At 50.2% G+C, this 16,340-nt stretch overlaps 1 protein-coding gene across 8 annotated transcripts in view; it reads left to right on the top strand.

The window, feature by feature from the left end:
- Nucleotides 1-16,340, top strand: part of CDH23 (cadherin related 23) — a 132,542-nt gene that overhangs the window by 47,724 nt on the left and 68,478 nt on the right. For all 8 annotated transcript variants that reach the window (XM_040562802.1, XM_040562804.1, XM_040562810.1 and 5 more), the window contains 2 exons: nucleotides 11,854-12,048; nucleotides 14,791-14,919. In XM_040562802.1, the coding sequence (XP_040418736.1) occupies nucleotides 11,854-12,048; nucleotides 14,791-14,919 (324 nt within the window). The remainder of the gene's footprint in view (nucleotides 1-11,853; nucleotides 12,049-14,790; nucleotides 14,920-16,340) is intronic.

The following is a 16,340-nucleotide window of genomic DNA, read 5'->3' as shown; positions in this document are numbered from 1 at the left end:
TGGGGTGCCCTAGCTTCTGGAAAGTGGTGTGTCCAGGGAGGAAAGGGGCAATGAGCATTGGAGAGGTGGGGTACAGAACACGAACCTCTCCTTGTGCTTGAAGCAAGCGCTTTGCCAGCCTCGCTTGGGAAAAGGGTGCAGGCTGCTTCCATCGATTTGGTGTCAAGAGCTGTTTTTCAAAGGGTAAACGTGTTTATAGGATTCCTGTCCTTTTGTTGTAAGAAGTAGGATGTCGTGCCTGGACACAGGGGTTTGCTAGCAGAGTGTCACATCGGTTCTTCATCAACGTGTTTGGTCGTGCAGCCCCTTTCCTAGGAGTGCTGTGCGATCAGGGCATCATTCACTGCCAGCCCCTGCGCCTTGTTTCTTTCACCAGGCTCTGTGGTTTCCAGCTGTATATTCTGGGTTGGCATGAAGAAAGAGCTTTCATTTAACAGACCTTTTATCAGGTTGATTTCCCATTGCCTTTTCCCTTCGGGTGTGCTTAGGGGAGTTTGTTCTTTTTAACGGGTTTATTCCACTGGCAGCTATGGGTTTGAAAAGGCTGGGGGGCTTTGATTTGATGCCTGGAAAAAAAAAAAGTATTTGGTTTCTGGTCCCCTCCCGGGCTTGGGTGGATGGAAAGGAGGAGAAAACATTGCAGACATTCACGGTTTGATGGGAAACTTCACGTGCTTCGTGTCTTCCGTGATGCTTTCACAAATTAGCAAACCTGGGATGTTTGCAACCTCTTCCACCAGTCTAGCGGCAGCTTTCTCATCCCGTCTTTGTCTCACACACGCTTTTCTTCTGCTGCCACCACCAGCTGAGCCCTGCCAGTGGTCCTCCAGGAGCCCCGGAGCAGGTAAGGTGCCAGACGGCCCCGCATATTTTAAGCGGTGCCGCTTGAGTTCCTGCACGTCACCTGCACCAGCACCGTTAGCCCTCTGCACATCTGCTTCTATTTCTGCCCGAGATGGGGCCACGAGGCAGGACTATTATTTTTCGGCGCTGTTTTTCCTTTATTTCACTGTTACGTTCCTCGAACCTCAAGTTTCTCCTAACTGGCCCTGGAAGCAGCAGAGGTTTGGTTTGGTGATTTGGTTAAATGGCTATGGGGGGGGGATTAAATTGAGCTTGACCCCTCTATACATCTCCCTTGCAGCTGAGGGCAAATTTAGCTGCTGATTCCAGAGCTTCCCTAAAACGGCTTCATCTGAAAATGCATTTTGGGCTCTCAAAGTTCAAGCATTTATCCTGAGCCAGAAATACACACAGATTTGCTCTCTAATTTAATAAAGTCATCCAAATAATATGATTTCTCCCATAACCATCGTTTATGTTTCACAGCAAAATGATAATGAGAAAGTCATTAGAAGTAATAAACAAAACAAAACCCACACAGCAAATCCTTCACTGAGCTTGACTGATGGGAAAAATAGCAGCATCTGAGGCTCAGGCCACACAATATTAGCTGGGTGCAGCTGTTTTTAAGTAGATGTGCTCTCGAAACATCAGTTAGCTTGTTGAGTCTCGAAGGGCTGCTGGTGCCAGAGCAGGTGGGCACCCATGGGGCTGCCTTTCTTGCCTCTTTGGGGTTGGCTATAGCTGATCCGGATCCTCCTCCTTGTCATGACTTGGACAACATGGTCTGCTTCTCATTTCTTGTTTAAGACTTGGGTCAAGCATTTGTTGAACACATAAAGACCAAGAACTATGTCAAGCTACCAAAAATCCTCTTTTTCTTTATAACTGCATATGGGCTTCAACCTGAGTATTTGTTTCTGCATTATCCTTACCCAGGTAAATTTTCCTTTGACTTCAGTATTTATTTTCTTCCTTCAATTTTTTTCCTTCATTACCAGAACCTAGCGGTGCTGTATCTCCCCTCCTGCTGCCTCCCTCCAGCACTGGTTTCACTGGTTTTCAACTGGGACCATGCGAGGCACCTGGTCTGTGTCTCCTTCGTTTTGGAGTGCTGGGAGAACAAAGCAGAGGCCAGAGGGATGTCATGGCCATGGCTAAACACAACTCCAATAAAATGCCCTGCTAGGCAAATCATTTTCCCCATTTCATGGTATTTTGGGTGGCGGGGACTTATTTCCTCCCCTCACCCGAAGCCCCAGTGGTTACCAGTGAGGCTTTGCTTCCAGAGCCCGCGTCACTGCAGGCTCTTGGCTGCTGCTGTGATGCCCTCCCTGCTCTGGCATTTGTTCTTTTTGGCCCAAAATAGCCCACATCTGTTGTTGGTGAGCATTCATTCACTGCCTTTCGCCCAGGCTTTGGGAGAGGGAGAAGATATTGGGAACAGCTGCTGTCTGCTGGTTTTCTTGGGACTGTCAGGCATCTTGGCAGGTCTCATTGGTTTTGGGATTTAGGGCACCTTTTGTTTATTTTTTTAAATATTGTTATTTGTATAGGTATGAAACAATCCCTCCTTAAAGCTCATATTTGCTGTTCCCACTTGAACTTTCTGGGTTTGTAGTGCTGGTCACTGTTGTGCTTGAGTCTGTTGGTGCTCCCCATGCTCTATGTAGTTCCTATGGGTGTGTAACCTTAAATCCTATGAACTCTGCAAAGCCCCAACAGAGGAGGTTTGAGTCACCCTTTCCTTCTTTGTTCTGTTTTTGGGGGTGGGCTCACATTGCTGTAAAGAGTGGTCGTTTGCCTGGAAAGCTTGCCGGGAGGGGGTTCTGGATGCAGCAAGGTTTGGCAGTGCAAAAGCTTCAGCTTGGCCAACGTGGGAGGCCAGAAGAGGAGGCAGAAGAGGCTGTGGCTGCTGTCCCTTTCCCAGATCCTACCATCCCAGCTCCCATCCCTGGGACTGGTTTTAGTGCAGAATGGGGTTTCGTTTCCCCCAAACACCTCCCAAGAGGGTGATGAGTCCTTAGTTTTCAGCCCTCCTTTCCTGGCCTGACCTAAGTGCTGGCAAATAGCTCCTCCAAGGAAAATTAAATTAAGAAAAATCATTGTTTTTCCTCTTCTATGTGTTCAGTAGAAAATAACTAGATAAATAATAGAAGGCTGTCCCTGCAGAGCAGGAGGAGAATGCCTGGTGGGGGCGACAGGCTCTGCTGGGGCTGAGAGCAGAAGTGACTGCCTCGTGGTGGTGCTGAGGACCCTGGTGGCTCCTTGTGGCTTTGTGGGAGGAGGTATAAGGCCAATCTCGTTCCCTGCCGGTGGTGAAGGCTCTGTGGGACCTACCCTGTGTGTGGCCATGGCTTGGAGAAGCTGAGCAGAGTGTGTAAATTGTGAGTGAAAAGATGCTGATGGAAAGCGACTGCCTTTTGTAGGAAATAAGGAGAATTAATGAATCAGATCAGTTAAGGAAAGCAGGGATGCTTTGGGTAAGGTGGCAAAAAGAAAAAGACTGGAAAACAGTGTTTCTGTCTTTTTTTTTTTTTTCCAGTTGCCCCTTTTTGTTGCCTTCCCAGTGCAAGAGCCTGAGTTAGGTAAAAGACAGAGGGGCTCTCCCCGGGGAGAGGTGCCAGGCTTTGGGGACGGACGTCCCAATTCTCATGCAGCGGCCAGTTGTTTGGAAATAGTTGCTCATCAGGCACTTATGGATCTTTTGAGCCCCTTTCTCCCCCTAATAATCCCACCTCTGGGGAGGTATCGATTCGCCGCCGCCGGCTGCCTCTTGGTATTCCGCTGTCTGGTTTGGTCTGTGTAAATCGCTGCGCTGTCATTTTCATGCCGCAATTACCTGCTCTGATTTCTTTCATCCCCTGTCCTTTGCCAGAGATCTAAACTCCGTATTGACAAACCACCCTGGAAAAAAGAGGGCTGGGGCTCGGGAAGAAGTTTAGCAGCACAGAAAGTTTGGGAAGAACTTTTCCCCTGGGCGTGATCATCTCGGGGTTGGGGTCTCAAAGCGGGTCGGTCTATTTTTATTATTTTTTTCCCTGCTGGAAAATGCTCATCTAACACAGGAAGGATGCTGTGAGTGTGACTTTGTGCCTTGCTTTTCTTGCTTGTGGAAACAAAGGAAATTATTAGCCAGGCTGCTGTGAGGCTGGGGTCGGTGGCTCCCAAATATGTAGTGTGAACGGAGGGAGGGATTTTGCTGGCCATCCTCAATCCTATGTAGAAAGTTTAGGAGATGTCGCTCCTCCAGCAGAAGCACTGGGATGCAGGATGCTTGTCCATCCTGACATGCAGGCACTGCTGCAGGCAGAAAAGATTAACCAAAAAAAATGGAGAGAGAAAGGTTGAGTGCCAGGCACTCGAGCAGGAGTCTCGTGGTGGTGACCCACAGCAGTGGGGTGTCCTCTGGTCCCCCCACATCCCCCAAATTGCCTGGGACCGTGCTCGGCCCTGCACAACCCCACAGCTCCGAATGGAAAGGTGTTTGGTTATTAAAAGGGCACGGCTGGCCAGCCAGGGCTCTCGCTTGAGCACAGTCCCCATCCGAGCAGAGAATAAATTAAAAAGCCAACTGGCCGCGGCTGCCTCAGGAGCACCGGGACCAGAGATAGGGCCAGAAGTCAGATAGCAAACGGTGTCCAAAACGGCGGTGCCTGGTGCGAGGCGTGAAATTAAAACCTCCTCTGCCTCCTCCTGCACGCCGTAACAAAGCGCTTCCTTCCACAGTCTGCCGGCACCGGGAGTGCAGAGGAGAATAATTAAATACATGGAGATGTTGGGGCCAGGGGAAGGATGCTGATGCTCCTCTGCCCTGGACCTGAGCTCCTTGTTGTTCTGCAAAACCTGCTCCTGTGATGGGGTTTTGCACCGGGGGGAGGAATTGGTCCCTTTGCTGTGTCCCCCCCATGCCAGCCCTGCTCTCCCCTGTCGTGCCAGCTTTACAGCCCTCAGGAAGGGCGAGCTGCTGCTCTTCCCCCAGTTACCACTAAGGAATGATGAAAAGGGCAGGACTTTTTAATCAAAGTTACATTAGGTGAGGCTTAGATTATTCACCCTGCTTTATTGCAGCTATTTTTACACGGGGGTTAGAAGTTAATGCTACCCGGTGAGCCTGGTTTTGCTGGATCCTGGCAAACGCTGAAATCCATCAGCACATCCAGACAGGGTAGGAAAGAGCCCGAGCGCAAAATAAACCCACTAGCCGAGCTGGAAAAAAATAAGATAAAGAAAAGAAGAGCAGTCAGAAACAAACCTTAAAAATCCAGACCCACAGTAATAGATGGTCTGGTCTGGAGGGGCAAAAACCAGCCAGGACCATCAGCTGTAATCAGCAGGAGGCGAGCTGCTGTAATCAGCGCCCAAAGGGGGGAGGGTTGTTGGGTTTGGGTTTTTTTTTTTTTTTTTCTTCTTTTTGGTGTTTATATTTTTAAGGGAATGCCAGGGGTTTAGGCTGCGCAGGTTCCTTGGAGCTGGCGAGGATGCTGGCAGAGCTGCTGTCATTTCCTCTGCCTGAAAAAAGATGCGCTGAGCTGAGAGAGGAAAAGGAAGAAGTTATCCCTGTATTTCTAGAAAAGGGTAAAAAACCCAGCATTTTTTCTGTCTCTTGCCCCTCATTTTCCACCTGCATTATCCCTCTGGGGCAGCATCCCCGTGTTCAGGGAGTTGCTTCCTGCACTGACACCGATGGAGGTGGCACAGGAGGCCAGGAGGATTTGGGAGAGGGCTTGCAATGCCCATGCTGTTCCCCTGGCCTTCAAGGATACCCTCTGGAGGTCTCACTGAAGCACATTAACAATTTCAGATTATGGTTAATGTAGCGTCACTGCGCTACGGTGTTATAATTACATGCTTGTGTTCACCTTTATCCACCAAGGTTTTCTGCGGGCAGGGAGACACTTGTGTGTCAGCGACAAACCCAGAGCCCTACTTGTGTGGAAAGCCACGGGTGCACCCAGTGCTTTTTGGCAAGGTCTGTTTTTGACCCAGAAAAGGTTTTCGGGAAGAAATAGGAGAAAGATGTCACCGGTCCCACAGTGACACCTGCGCTCCGTGAGGTGACAGCGAGCCGTGCAGGGCTGCTTGGTGTGCCTGCAGCAGGGACAGCCACTTGGCACGGGTACCTGCTCATTTGGGGCCAGCTCTTCAGTAAAGGCTGGAGGAGGTGGTTTTAAAATCAGGGGAGCAGGTGCGAGGCTCTCTGCTCCAGCGGCAGGGCTTTTGAACATCTCAGCACAGCGTGCTGATGCCATTCCCTAAGTCCACCTGATGTAGGAACTGTTTAGCTCACCCCCATCTCCTGGGCATAGTAGTGTGATGGGTTTAAGGTTAGGTCTGGCATCCCTGGAGCACCAGCAGCATGCTCGTCTTTAGGATCGACTTTAAAACTGTTAATCTGGTGCCAAATAAATAAATAAATAACGGAGATGGCAAAGCGGGCAGGTTTCCATCTGAGCAGGAGGGGCAGGAGGAGATGGTGAGAAGTCTTGGTGGAGAAGGGATGTCCCAATTCCTCCTCGGCCAGCTGGGCTGGAGACTGGATTCTCCTGGGGGCACAAGAGGGAGGGAGGAAAGTGGCTGGGACCCCTCTGAGGGCCTGGGAGGAGCAGATGGAGAGGAGACTGAGAGCAGATAAGTGCCTGCAGACCTCGTGGATGTGTTTGTGGTATGCTCTACAAATGAATGCAATACCTAATGATTCGTGGCTATTATTTGAAGGGCCCCACTGTTACAGATTTATTTGTCGTTTCCAGTAATAACACCGATGCTAATGAATTCATTTGTATTAATGCGGGTGTCGTGGGCTTCCGATGATGTTCCACGTTAATTAATGTACCATTAAAAGAAAGTGTCACCCAATTAATATCAAGTGGAAGCAGCGGCGCTGCTGTCCTGTCGTTAGGGTTTTGGTTGTTTTGGTGTTTTCCTTTGATTTTTCAAATGTCTCGTTGGGCTCCCATCGGTTGTCTCCTCCCAGCCTTGTTTTGTTTTTGCCTACCTCCTCAATAATGGACGGAAAAGTAAGAGAAATGCAGCTTCTCCATCTCGATTGCCTGTGCCCTTTGTCCCTCACCATCCCCTAGCCCTCTTCCAGATGATTGAGGAAAATGGCAAATAATGGGCAAAGACCTTCACTTTCCCAGCAGGGCTCCGCTGCGAATACACTTGGCCCGATGATATTCCTTGTTTATAATTGTGCTTGGAGGGCAATGTGCTAGCTCACTGCATTGATTCGGAATTATTCCGTGCATTAATCAATGCCACGGAGTGCAGCCATATGGCTTAGAGAAGATGTGCGTGGCTCTGGTTCCTTCCCAACCAAATTTGCTCCTTCCCAACCCAAATTGTTCTCCGGGAGGAAAGCATCCTATGCCTCCGGAGCACCCAGCATGTGAATGTGCATCCGTGTGCCTTCTCTGGTGTCGTCCCTGGCTGCACATAGCCGAGGAGGAAGGTGTTGCGTGGCCGTGGGCTGAGCTGCTTGGCTGTCGTTGCTTGCTGGTGCTTCACGTGGAGGGAGGGGAAAAGGGACGATACCGGAGGGGATGGGGAAAAGGGCACGAGGAGGTGATTTATTAACCTGATGGGGAGCTACCTGGGGTTCATTTCCGTGCACAGAGGTTCCTTGGGGCCAAACATGCCTGCCTGCTGATGTGCAAGGCAGTTCCAGGCAGCAAATGTCGCCGCGGATGCTCTGCTTGCAGACGTCCAGGTCCATGCTCACACTGCCTTGCCTCCTTACAGGCACAACACCAGCAGTATTTTGAGATTGGGTTTGCACGGGGCTGTCACCCAAGACTTCCCTGGGTGTCATCTGTGGCTTCCCAGGGTGGTCCTCGGGGGAAGCACCTCGCTTTCCCTGCCTTGAATTCGTCTGCTGAGAAGCAGCGCTCCCAGCCCCGCGCACGGTGGGCCAAGCCAGTAATTCAGTCCCCGGCTCCGACGCTGCGTCTTCTTCCAGCTGTGTTTATGGTGTTTTCAAAAGCCCCTCAATTGAATTATAGCTCTGTGGTGGCCGCTTGCCAGTGTCAGTCGATAATGAGGGAGGTCACTTAATAGAGAGAGCGGCAAGGGATACATATTAACGAGAGCTGATTGAAAGGTGGGGTGAATTTCAATCCAAAAAAAAAGAAGAAGGGAAATTATCAGGTTTTAAAATCAAATTTTGAAATTGGAAATTGCTTGGCTCAGACTAGCAGTAATGCAATTAATAAATGTAATTAAAAGCGTAATAATGAACAAGGGAATTGGAAGCCCGCGCGCATCCGCGTGAGCTGGCGAGGCCTGTGCTGGCGGCCGGGGGAAAGCAAACCCGTGGGCCAGGGCTGGCTTCAACTCGTGGCAGAGCCTGCAGAAGGGGCCTGGGAACTGGGGTTTCATTGCCTCTGGGCTGCTTTGCCTTGGGCAAGAGGCACCGAGCATCCCTGCTGCCTCCTGCCCAGGGATGGGAGAGCATCGGTGTTGGGAGCCTTTGGCTCCAGCACTGGGATTTTTGGAGCAGGAGACTTCAGTCTGCTATGGGGAGAGGGAGCTGAGCTGCTGAAATGGCAGCAGGGATATATTTAAGGGTAATAGGCTGACCTGAGGGGTAGCATGAGCAGCCAAGCATCTCCTAACAGGAGTGGTCAGCAGGGAAAAAAAAAAAAAGAGTATTACCCAATATAGGGCCGGAGAGATGGTTTTGGGGCTGATGTGGAGAGCACAGCACTGGATCCCTCATGCCCCCTGTCCGCTCACGTTGCCTCCTGGCATCCCATCGACCTTCAGACAGCTGCTCGGCCAGATTGCCTGCCGTTTTCACACATTATTTGCATTGGTCCGGCGTGCACGCAGCCGCATCCTAATCGCCTCCACCGGCTTCTGCTGGGTGACTTTGCACTGGGAGGTCGTGTGGAGGTCCTGCACGTGGCCGGATGCTCGAGAAGGGGCCTCAGGGGGCTTGAGTCTCTTCCTATGGGATTTTCACCATGGTGAAAATTTCCTTAGGGAAAATCCAGGAGGCACAAGTGGCCTTGCACACCGTGGATCCTCCCTGGGTGAAGGATGTGGTGCTGGAGCAGTCCGAAGCGGGACCCGCTCTCCTTTGCCCTCCTCTTCCTCTGCAGGAGGCATCTGTCTGCATGGTTATTTTTATCTCACATCTGCTGGCGTCGTAACAAAGATTTAATGATATGACATGATTTTGTCATCTCTTTTTTTTTTTTTTTTTCTCCTGTGGGAAGTTTCACCACTGGCTGCCAGAGTGAGAGAAAAGCCTTAAAAATGGGAAAAAAAAATTAAAATGGGGGGCTTATGTAGGAAGCTCACCTGTTTGCCACAAGATGTTGTAGGCTCCTGTCTGTCTGCATTTCCATTCTTCTGGACAGAAGACAGATTTTGCTATTTCTGCCTCTCAGTGAATTAAACATAAGCACCGTTGAGGAGGAACAGCCAGGAGGGATGCTCAGAAGAGCCCCACAAATGGCCCAAATGCTCAGAAAGCAGAAACACGGCCCAGCCCGAGCAGCCCCGATGCTCGGTGTGCCCATCGCATCGCCCTGGGCCCTGCACTCTGCCTGTTCTTTGTGCTCCGACCCCAAAAGCGAGCCAGCGATGTCAATACAGATGTTTTGCTCTATTGTTCGGATGATGGGCTGCGTCTTCTGAAAAATAAGATGTCAGCCTCCTGCTGAGCAATAGCTTGAGCCTGCTTGACCCAAAAACAGCAAGAGGAATAAGATGCCTTTCCGCAGCTTTGAAGGCAGATGGTGTGAGACATCCCCTAGTCCTTACGGCGTCTTGAATGGGCACACGCTGCCCATGGGATCTTTATAGGGGCAGGAGGTCTTCATTTAGGGCTTGACCCCCTGTTTGTATGGGATTTGCTCTCCTGGCTGATGGAGGGACCTGAGCAGCAAAGCTGTAAAAAGGGGATAAAAATAAAGCTATGGCCACGTCGGAGCTCAGGCGGTGTCACCGGGATTTGTCACCTCCTTGTCCCCCCAGAAAGCGTCTCCCTTGGAAGGACGCGGCCGCTTCAGGCAAGGAGATGATGAACTCTTCTAAGCCTGCTCCCGGGCTATTGTCTGCAATACAATGCCGGGGAAATCAAGCTCTCCTCTAATCAGAGTGACCAGAGCGGATTTGCATGTTAAAAGGAGTGGCTGGGGGCACTTAAAAAGAGGAAACATATTCATCGAGCCTGGCTTTATCCTTATGAATATTATTCTTCCTGGGGACACTACGTCCCAGACCTCGGTGCAACCCAGCTCTGTGAGCGGGTAATCTGCGGTGCTGATCCTGGCAGGAACCATGGATGGATGTTTGGATGGATGGATGGAGGTGCTGAGCAGGGCTGCAGGATGCTCTGAGGCTGCATGGTGGCTTGGGATAGCCCAAAAGAGGAGCTTGTGGGGATACCTAGTGCTACCCGAGGAGGTGTTCTGGGCTTGCCCCATAAGCAAAAGCCCCCCACAAAGGGCTCCTCCACCCTAGCACGCCTCCTGAGCCCTCCAAACTCCGTGAACACACAAGCCAGGTTTAAGACATGGCATGCACAGCACAAGGCCAGGGCTTGCGGGGCAGATCTGGGTTAAGCGTGACAAAAAGCGAGTAGTCGTAAGGCAAAGGGTAGCAAACTGCTGGGATAAGTCAGCTGGGGAGGCTGTGATGTCTCTGTCACTGGAAGGCTTTAAGGATGGAAACGATTTAGGTGTAGCGAGGGGACGGGTTTTTCTTTTGAGGTCCCTTCTGGCTGGATCTTTTATGCTTTTATGATTGTTGATCACAAAAAAAAAAAAGTTGAACGTGCTTTAAAAAATAATCCCCGGGCCGTACCCTGCGAGGCTGCTTTTAGCAGTTTGATTTAGAGGAAGGAAAAAATAAATAAATAAAGCACAGAAATGAAAAGTCGAGGTGGGAGCTGCAGCCTCTCACACCTCGCAAGAGGTGACAGTGGGCAGGAGGTGTCAGGGACGTGTGCGGGGTCATGGCGTGCATCCAGGGTGGCTTCTGGAGCCTCTGCTCACAAAGGTGTGCTGAGGGCTCCCTGTTCCTTGTGCTTTGACTGAGCTCACAGCAAATCCTGTTGCTGGATGTGTCCACCCTGAGCACCACTCGGATGCTGCAGCTCATTTCTGATGTTTTGTTCAAGGCGATGAAACCCGAGGGCCGGGTCTGCTCCTCTCCCTCCCTACTCCCCAGCAGTTCCCGATGCTTCCCCTCGGGCTGAGCAGTGCTAATTTGCCGGGGCTGCATTTATCTTGCAAACGCACCCATGGCCCTAACCTGTGCCCCCCTGTAGCCCACGTCCCCACCAGCACAGCCTTTTTGCTCGCCAGCCCTGCCTCTGCCCTCGCAGCGAGGCAAATACACGAGTTTAGGATTTGCATAGGAACATGCAGCTGTTCCACCAAAAATGGATAATTGTTCTCCCCGCTGCGAAGTTAAACAATAAGAAGTGCCAAACTGCACTTGCCGTTGCTGATTTTGTGCACTCAGCTGCATATTTTATGCATGTAGATTAGTTACAGATTTATGACGATTTAACTGTTAATGCCTGCATTAATCGGGCCAGGTTGTAGTTGCTGTGGAAACTCCAATGTTGAGTTTTATGTAAAGTTCTGTGTTGCATTTAATGCATTTGGTGTGCGTGTGTGTGTGCTCTTTTATATTTAATGCCTTACGGTGAAAGCGGCGAGTAAATTGGCACTGAAAATAAAAGTGCCTTTGGGCAGAAAACAAGTTTCAGTAAAGAGTGAGTAGTTTTTTCTGGAAAGTTGTGATGTCTGGGAAAATAAGGGCTTGTGATAGAGTGCCATCTTGACCACAGCTGTATAACTATGATTATAAGCGTGCAACAACTATTATAGCTGCCGCAATCCTGTAATAAAGGAAACAGCTGTATAACTTAGAAACGTTCTAAAAATACAGCTTGGGTCTCTGGATATCGGTTCTGGTGGGCAACAGAAATTGCTGACGTGCGTCTGATGGGGAAATATGCTGGTGCATGGCTTTAAATTTTGTTCCCAGAATACTCCGGTGGGCACTCCGATTTTCATCGTGAATGCCACGGATCCGGACCAGGGGGCGGGGGGCAGCGTGCTGTACTCCTTCCAGCCTCCTTCCAGCTTCTTCGCCATCGACAGCGGCCGCGGCATCGTGTCGGTCATCCGGGAGCTGGACTACGAGGTGACACAGGCGTACCAGCTCCAGGTCAACGCGACGGTGAGTCTGCTCCTGCCCGTGTTTTTCTGGAGGGATGGAGCCACTGCTAACTCGCTTTGTTGCCCTGTCGTCTTGTGGACATCCAGTTTTCCTGTAAACTATCAATGCTGGGTGGATTCAGCAGTGGTATGGGAATAGGGGAGCTGATATGGGCATTTTGGGGGTAGCTGCAGCATCGCAGGGCAAGGTGCAGAGCATTGACGGTCATCCTTGGTCATCAGTGGCCAAGCTGCCTGCAACTCTGAGCATTTTCCACCTAGAAGGACATTGTTGCAATGCGTTGGGCAGTTCCTGGAGCACAGCTGCTCCTCTCCAGCAGCACTTCGGACTCTATGACCTTGAAGGTCTTTTCCAACCAGAACAATTCTGTGATTTATAACACTGAAAAGCAAGGATTTGGCATAGCATCTAGAGCCAGGAGAGCCCATTAAGTCCACTGGTCCCATTCCTTAGCATCCTGGTTTATTATGGCTGGATTCACCTATACGAAATCTGCCGAGTCTCGCTCAGCAACAGCTGAGTTCAGACCTCAAGAGTGCAGATTTTGTTGGGCAGGGGAGGAGAAACCAAGACCCTAATTAGTCAATACCAGGAGAGGCTTTCCCACATGGCCACAATGGCAAGTTCATGCCCCACCACAAATGGGAACCTTCCCATTCCTGTAGGTCTGTAGGGAGGGAATAAATAAGGTGCACCAGGCAAGATGCTCTGTGCAGCAGCTCCGTTCCCATCTCAGATGCAACCGAGACAGGTGAGATTCACCCCTGCAATATATCTGATCTACTGTGTGTACAGGAGGGGGGGAAAACCGTTCCTGCCCCCTCCAGGCAGCTGGCTGGAGCTCTTGAAGCATGTGATTCGATCAAGATCATTGTCTTGCTGCAGAGCCACAAATGTCACGAGGAGGTGGAGCGCTGCGCAGGGCTTCTTTGGTTTTTGCGGCCATGGAGGTTGGGTACGCACAGACTGCGGGGCCGGGGGCAAACACCTCAACCTTTCAGCCCCATTCCTGCATGTTTAGGGCCGTGGAAATTTCCCCCCAAAGCTTATTTTTCCCTGAAACGTATCTCACTTTATTTTAAGTGCTCCAGCAGCGAGTCCTCCATCTCCCCCCGGTAAACACTGCGATGTTTCATTGCCTCCACTGCTGAGACACATCAAATCCTCTGAAGTTAACTGTCTCACCACTGCTTCCAGTCTAACAATCTGATGGAGTTTGCCTGAAAAACTGGTGAATGCCTCACATCCTGCAGTGCTTTGCCAGTGTCATCACATAGGCATATTGGTCACGTAGGCTGTCACCTTCCTCTTCCATAAGCCAACGAAGCGGAGTTGATGTCCCCACCTCTAGATCATCCTGTGTCTATCAGTTGGCCTTTTCATAGTAGTCCAGCTCCATTGTTAGGTGTCACACCAGACCTGGACTTGTGGATGTAGTAAGAAAAGAAATACAGATACCAATGGAAATGGGCCCTTCTTCCATGTCTCTGATTCTGGTTGCCTTAAGGACACAAGGATGCTGCCTCCGTCCACCCAGCTCCATCCAGCCCTCTAGAGCTAGAAGGGGATGGGCAAATGCAGCATCCTGCTTGCCTGGAGAAGAGCATGGGGACCTTGTTTGGTGGGGTGGTGGTGGGTTGGGGTTGGATGAGGGCTGTAGGAAGAGTTGTGGAGCCTTGGTGCGAGGCAGGAGCTGTGCGGTGCCGGGGCTGGAGGCAGCAAGGGCAGAAGGAGATGGAAAGGGCAATGTGCGAGAGGCTAGATGGGGAAGCGTGCAACGCGCTTGCTTTTCTGTGCTATCTGTAATGCTTTAACCAAAATTTAAGAGGTGAAGGGGAGGGAAAAAAACATTATCTGAAGAAACGAAAGACTTCAACCTGATAATGATAACAGCAGAGTGCGAGTCAGAAATAAGCATCAATCCAGGCCATAAACGCTGAGGCCTGCAGGTTAAGAGGATAATGTACAAGCTGTGTTGTTGAATACGGTTTAAATTAACATTAATCTTCTGGCAATCAGTCCTTGGCGCTGTTCAGAGCCATTTTGCAGAAGTGTGCGGTAACCTCTAATGGTCGCCTTTCACCGCCGTGCTTGATTAGGGGGTCAGGAGAGATTTATTTCCTTCCCTTTGTGCCTTGTCTGCTCTGCTCCTGCCCTTCTAGCAAAGGGCTGAGGATGTCGGGGTGGCTTTTGAGCACCCATGGGATGAGCCAACAGCAAGAGTGGGGCACTGCCCCAAGAAGCCCCTAGCAGCCTTTCTCCAGAAGACGCGATGATGCTGGTGGGCTTTGCTGTGGAGAACCAGACGTGCAAAGGCATCAGCCCTGGTGGGTCTGGGGCTTTTTGCCACGATATTTTGGCTGCTCCTGCTACTTCTGAGGGGGTGCAGGGATGAGGGTCCACCTGCCACCACGCCTGAGACTAGGCTGTAGCTGTAATGGGAGGGAATTTCTGTTTTCAAGTAGGTGTTGAACAAAACGTTGCTTGTTTTCCACCCAAAGCACGATGACAATCAAACTGGCACTCACTGTATATTAAAAGGGGAAATGCTGGAAAGAAATGCATATTGTATTCCAGCTCAGAGGGAGGTATAGTGGATGATAATTCCAGCAGGTAGCTTGAAAAAGAGGTGATTACCTGGGCTACTCATAGATTTTGACCAACTACAACTGAGAGCCTTTATGCCGTTGAATAATTCTATTTTTTTCTGATAAAAACCCTTTCCTGCCCTTGCTTTTCAAGGACCAAGATAAGAACAAGCCACTATCCACTCTGGCCAACCTGGCAATCACCATCACGGATGTTCAGGACATGGACCCCATCTTCATCAACCTGCCCTACAGCACGAACATCTACGAGAACTCGCCTCCGGTAAGGGCTGCCGCTTCACGCTGACATGCCAAGGGGGTCGGGGCAGGCTGTAGGACAGAAAGCACGAGGGATCCCAAAGCTGCTGGAGGAAAACCTCCTCTTCGCAGGGAAATTCATCCGTACTCCTGTCAGGGCTTTGTATTGCTGGGGAGACAAGTCAAGAGCCAAGGGCTAGGTTCAAATGGCATCTTGATAGAGGCAAGCCTTTTTCTTTCTAAAACGACGTGTTTCAAGCTAAATCCAATATATGTTGTGCTTTTTAAAAAGGGAGCCTCAGTCAGGAGGTATAGGAAGCCTGAAACAGAAGGAAAATATTTTCTTAAAACATTTTTTCAGAAATTTTAGGAAGGATTTATGTTGTTCTTAGCACACGCTCACCCCCTTTCTCCCCTACAGCATCCACGCATGCCATTCCTAATAGAAAACTTGAAGAAAAGCGTAAACGTTCCTGAAACGAGGCAGTTTTGAAAATGCCAGAGTGATCAGCCATTTCAGCATTTTGAGTCTTTTCCCCCAGGTTTTGCTAAATTGATCCAATCATTTCAATCCTTCTGAAACTGGGTTTGTCAGCAGACTTGCTGTTCATGGAAATGTCTCCCCGTCCCCAAACGCAGCAGCGCCTTCCTCCTACGGGGAGCACGGGGGACAGCTTCTGCTCCCTTCACCCCAAGCACCAGCCCAAGGCAGCCAAATCCACCTCCCCAGCTTCACCCGTAGGGCAAATATTTTTGTACATGGATTGAAAAACATTCTGTCCTAGAATGGTGCTTCTCCATCCCACAACACCTCAGTCATGCTAGGTCTGGAACACCTTATGGCTCACTTCTTGCAGTGGCAAAGTCTCGTTTCTTTATGCCTTTTTATTCACTTTGGAGCAAAATTCTGTCTCTGACTGCTCCAAGTGTGCCGGATCAATAGGGCTGAGTCCTCCTGTCACAAATCCCACGGTCAGGCAGCACATTACCCGTCTGCTAGCCCAAAGATGGCCAGAAAATGGCTTCATGAATTACTTTCATGAGGTTCAGTGCTGTTGAGATTAAGGAGTATTTCTGTGGTGGGCTGTATAAGACACAAGGGAAAAAAAAAAGCACTACTCAGATCACTCTTAACTTGGGGGGGGAAGAAAATGTAGATGAAATTGTAGAAATGGAAGTCCCACAGGTGTCAAAAAATTATAGACTGCATCACTGTCATGGAGTGACCTGGTGTACAGTAGGCAAAGCAGCAAATAATCGCTGTGTAAGCCAAGATGGGAAATGAATGAATCCCTGCTAGCCCACCCAGTTCCTCTTGGCCCTGTGTGACATCTCCAAAGACATCGAGGTAGGATAAAAAGGAACAAAGCCAAGCAGAAGAAGGTGAAAAGCAGCGTTTGGGTCTATCTCGTGGCCTTTGTTCCCATGGGAAGGGGGTGATGAGTG

The sequence above is a fragment of the Cygnus olor genome, chromosome 7 (genome assembly GCF_009769625.2).
Source record: "Cygnus olor isolate bCygOlo1 chromosome 7, bCygOlo1.pri.v2, whole genome shotgun sequence".
Classification (NCBI taxonomy): domain Eukaryota; kingdom Metazoa; phylum Chordata; class Aves; order Anseriformes; family Anatidae; genus Cygnus; species Cygnus olor.
The sequence above is the reverse complement of the archived record's forward strand: the minus strand, read 5'-3'. Positions and strand labels throughout refer to the sequence as shown.